The sequence below is a fragment of the Crocuta crocuta genome, unplaced genomic scaffold (genome assembly GCF_008692635.1).
Source record: "Crocuta crocuta isolate KB4526 unplaced genomic scaffold, BGI_CrCroc_1.0 scaffold467, whole genome shotgun sequence".
In the NCBI taxonomy this organism is placed as follows: domain Eukaryota; kingdom Metazoa; phylum Chordata; class Mammalia; order Carnivora; family Hyaenidae; genus Crocuta; species Crocuta crocuta.
Genome location: NW_027530632.1, coordinates 3777475 through 3781556, shown reverse-complemented (window position 1 = coordinate 3781556; position 4082 = coordinate 3777475). Strand labels below are relative to the sequence as shown.

Below are 4082 nucleotides of genomic sequence, written 5' to 3'. Positions count from 1 at the left end.
GCATGTAGTAAAAAGTCAAACCACTGAAGTGGGCATTTATGATGTGACTGAATGACACCAAAGCAGAAAGCTGTATTGCTCCAAATCTGTAAGCAAGTGGCCTGGTGCATGGTTCCCGTGATTTTTCAACTTTACTCCTTATTTTGAGTCATTAGTTCTTTATAACAACTTGACTTAAAACAATAGCCACCATTTACTTGGGAGATCACACACTGGCCTGAAGCACATATATTTGGCAGGAAAACTGTGCTATTATTTCTACTCCTTCTACTGTTCTGTGCATTTCATCAGATTAACTGGTCATAACAATGTGCTATCACTAAAAGGTAAAATGAAGAACTAAGAAGGCTCATCTGCCCAAAACAAAGATTAAACACACACACACACAAAACCCCCAAATTTGATTCTTCATAGTTCTTGAGCTACAAAATCCCTTCTTGAATAAAAGTCATCACAAATGGGAAAGGCAACAGTACTAGGTTAAGCTGTACACTCATGTTAATAAATTTAGTATTTTGCATTTCCAGTCACTAGTCGGCTCCACTACCACACACTAAAACAGACATGATCCTTGTAGGAAAGAGTGACAGTCTGCTCAACATCAGTTCAAAAAGCAGGTCACTTCATGTGATTTCTCTGTCATTTCCTTCTTTTATTTCCACCTTGACCTCTGAGTCAATACAAATTACATACCTGGCTACAGCTTCACTGTATACAAAGCCAGCGTCAGCGCGCTTTACGATTTCAAAACACAGATCTGCGCCATCCATACTGTAAAGAAATGTGAGAAAAAAATATTTAAGAGGAAACTCCAGGAAGAAAATACTGAAAATGAATACATTGTAACTAAGTTATCTAGCTCTCTACAGCTAATGATTCTAATAAGTTATTTAAATCTCTTTTCCTTCAAAGAAAGATACACAAATTATAAAGGATATTACAACCATCTTAACACTGAAAATCCACATGGTAAGAAATACAAAGAACAAGCAAATGGTGGCATCAAATAACATAAGGTGTAGAAAATGGACCATAAATTCCCTTTAGGTTATCACAACAAGAAGCCTCAGAAAAGGGCAATGCTGGGGATTATGGGCATATTTTTTGAGTCAAGTTCCAAAATTATCTGTATGTAGTCATGTCACATGATATTTTAAGACTCTGACAAGGATTCTGAAATATTTAGCTGTAGTTATCACCACTAAATGGGCATTCAAACTATAAACTGTAGAAGGAAAACCTCTAATTCATAATTTCTTTTGCTCACACTCCATTACCAAAGTCAGTTGCTACAAACATATTCTAACACACTGATGTGTTGGTGACAGAATGTGATTCTTTTGCCCCCAACTTAAAATGGTTCTTCTTTTTCAGATCAGTAAGGTCTCTTGTGTCGGCCACACCTTGCCTCTTCTACCTGTCCTATCCAATGGCTCCTCAAGAATCCCTCACTCTCTAGGCAGGCTAGTCTTAATTACTATTCCCTGAACATATAGTCTTCTTTTTTTTGTCACATGCTTCTGAATATATTGTTCCTCATATTCAAAACCTACCTTAATCCAAGGCCCAATTCCAATCACACCTTTCCCAGAAAGCCCCCTCGGTGAAATACCAGTCACATCAAGGCTTTCATTTGCTTAAGTTCTATAACAATCCTATATGCCTATATCCTAACACTTAGCACTTACATACATTTAGCATTTACATACATACACATGTAACTTTTGCCAGATTATATCTAGTAATAAAATTATTCAAATATTAATAGCTGACATTTTCATAATGCTTTCAAAGCATACAAAGTGTTTTCAAATCCAGTATTTCATTCCTTCACTTATTCAAGTAGCGGAGACTCCAGTGTAGCTGCTGCAAGTATTACACTGAAGAACAGAGACTTCTAAAAGGGAAACTAAAGAAACTATTCACTACTATTACTAATAATTACTAAGTAGGTATTAATAATAATGAATTATCATTACTTATATTATGATTCACCAAGAATCATGGGAAACGCTTCTTGTTATATCTCCATTCTTACAATCACCCCACAAAGTCAGCATCCTTCTCATTCTCAAATTATTTGTCTGAGTAGACAAGAAGGTTACAGAGACAGGATTCAAATTTGTTTCTATATTCACTGCTCCCATTACCTACAGCTACACCTGCTGGGTGTGCAAGGAACAAATGCACATATTCAAGCTCAACAGTTCAATAAGATGTGTAAAGCCCTAAGGAACATGTTTTTTGTTTTGTTTTGTTTTGTTTTTTTTTNGAGCATGAGCAGGGGAGGGGCAGAGAGAGAGGGAGACACAGAATCTGAAGCAGGCTCCAGGCTCTGAGCTATGAGCACAGAACCCTATGCTGGGCTCATGACAGCTCAGAGCCTGATGCAGGGCTAGAACTCACAGACTGCAAGATCATGACCTGAGCCAAAGTCAGACACTTATCCAACTGAGCCACGTGGGCGCCCCAAGAACAAGTATGTTTTATACTTTCAACATACTCCCACCTAATACCCAGCAGAAGACTGAGCACACGGTAAATATTTAATGAATAATTGACTATATTATCTAAATCTTGGTGTAGTTTTATATAAATGAGAATACTTTCACATTTATACAAGGCTTTACAACATTTGCCTAGTTTCCAATTCACAGCTGATGAACATTTTCCAATGTCAAATAGAATTCTTCTGTATAAAATAATCTTTGTGATGGGGAAGTCTACTCTGAAGTATGGTAATGACCATTTTCCACCATCAGAAATAAAGCCCGAATGAACATGGTCACATGTTTGAACAGTCAAAATATTCTGCTAGAGTAAAGGTCTTATAAGCAGAATTGCACTTGTCCTAAAGGTCAAGGAGCATATACAATAATGCTTTTGATATACTCCTGAAAAAATTTAATATGCTATACTGCCCTAATTGCGAAAGTGTCCTTTCCTCTACATTGCCTCCACTAGGCTGACTATACCTTTTTGATCTTTGCCAGTCAGATAGGAGGGAAAGAAGTCAGTCATGATTGCTTTAATTTGTATTTCCTTGATTACTAGAGAGGCTGAATATTTTTCATTTCTTTGTATTACGGGGAGGAAAAAAAAACTATTTCTAAAGTGGGCTGCAATTAAGCTGGTTGCTTGATCTAGGAGAACTAAGGGACCCCTCCCAGTGAGGGAACTGCAGTTCTGTTTAGGCGGTTTCTGGTTTAATTGTGAGATGTGAGGATGAGCACTATTCAGCTGAGAGAGGAGTTAGGCAAAGGAGAGCTAAATTGACTGCATCGCCAAGCAATAAGAATCTGGGAGCTCTCCTGAGAGCTGGAGGAAGATTTTTTGGAGGGACCTGGAAGAAGGGAAAAAAAAGAGTCTGAGGGGTAGGAGAAAGTAGTCAAGTGGTGAGAGGTCAATGCCTAACAAGGGAACCAGTCAGTGAGAAACAACTGGAAATTACTGCCTTGTAATGTACTTAGCAGCATGAATCGACACATTTTTTGGGTCATATCTGAAATACTAGTATTTGAAATGACAGTCTCTGCACACGCACATACACAGGTTATTTTCAGGTTTCTAGGCTTTCCCACTGACCTGTCTATTCTTGTATCTGGTACCACACCATTTTTAATATTGTAATAGAGTTTTTCAACATTTTAATTTATATTTTATTTTTTAAGCTCCACACCCAACATGGGGCTTAAACTTATGACTCTGAGATCAAGAGTTGCATGTTCTACTGACTGAGGCAGCCAGGCAGCCCTCTAATAGTGTAGTGTATTTTAATATTTGGAAAAATAAGTCATTTCATTATTATTCTTTGCCAACATTTTCTTATGAATTTTTTCTTCCAGCTAAACGTTAAAATTAGTTCATCCAATGTTAAAAATTTTCAATATTTTGCCTGAGATAGTATTATATTTATAGATAAATTATTAGAAATTAAGATTTTTTTCTCATATTCTCATCTATGAACATGATATGTTGTGGATTTCCTTTCATGTCTGTAAGTCACAGTTTTAAGGTTTTCTTCATATTGGTTCCAAATATTGATAATTGGGTTTTGTTTTTTTTTTTGCCCTAGACTACTT

General features: G+C 36.7%; 1 protein-coding gene across 1 annotated transcript in view; it reads right to left on the bottom strand.

The window, feature by feature from the left end:
- The window catches only part of CASK (calcium/calmodulin dependent serine protein kinase), a gene marked incomplete at its 3' end in the record, with an annotated part of 276912 nt that overhangs the window by 198723 nt on the left and 74107 nt on the right, over positions 1–4082 (bottom strand). The window contains exon 3 of the mRNA XM_077768526.1: positions 694–771. Coding sequence (XP_077624652.1) covers positions 694–771 — 78 coding nt within the window. The remainder of the gene's footprint in view (positions 1–693; positions 772–4082) is intronic.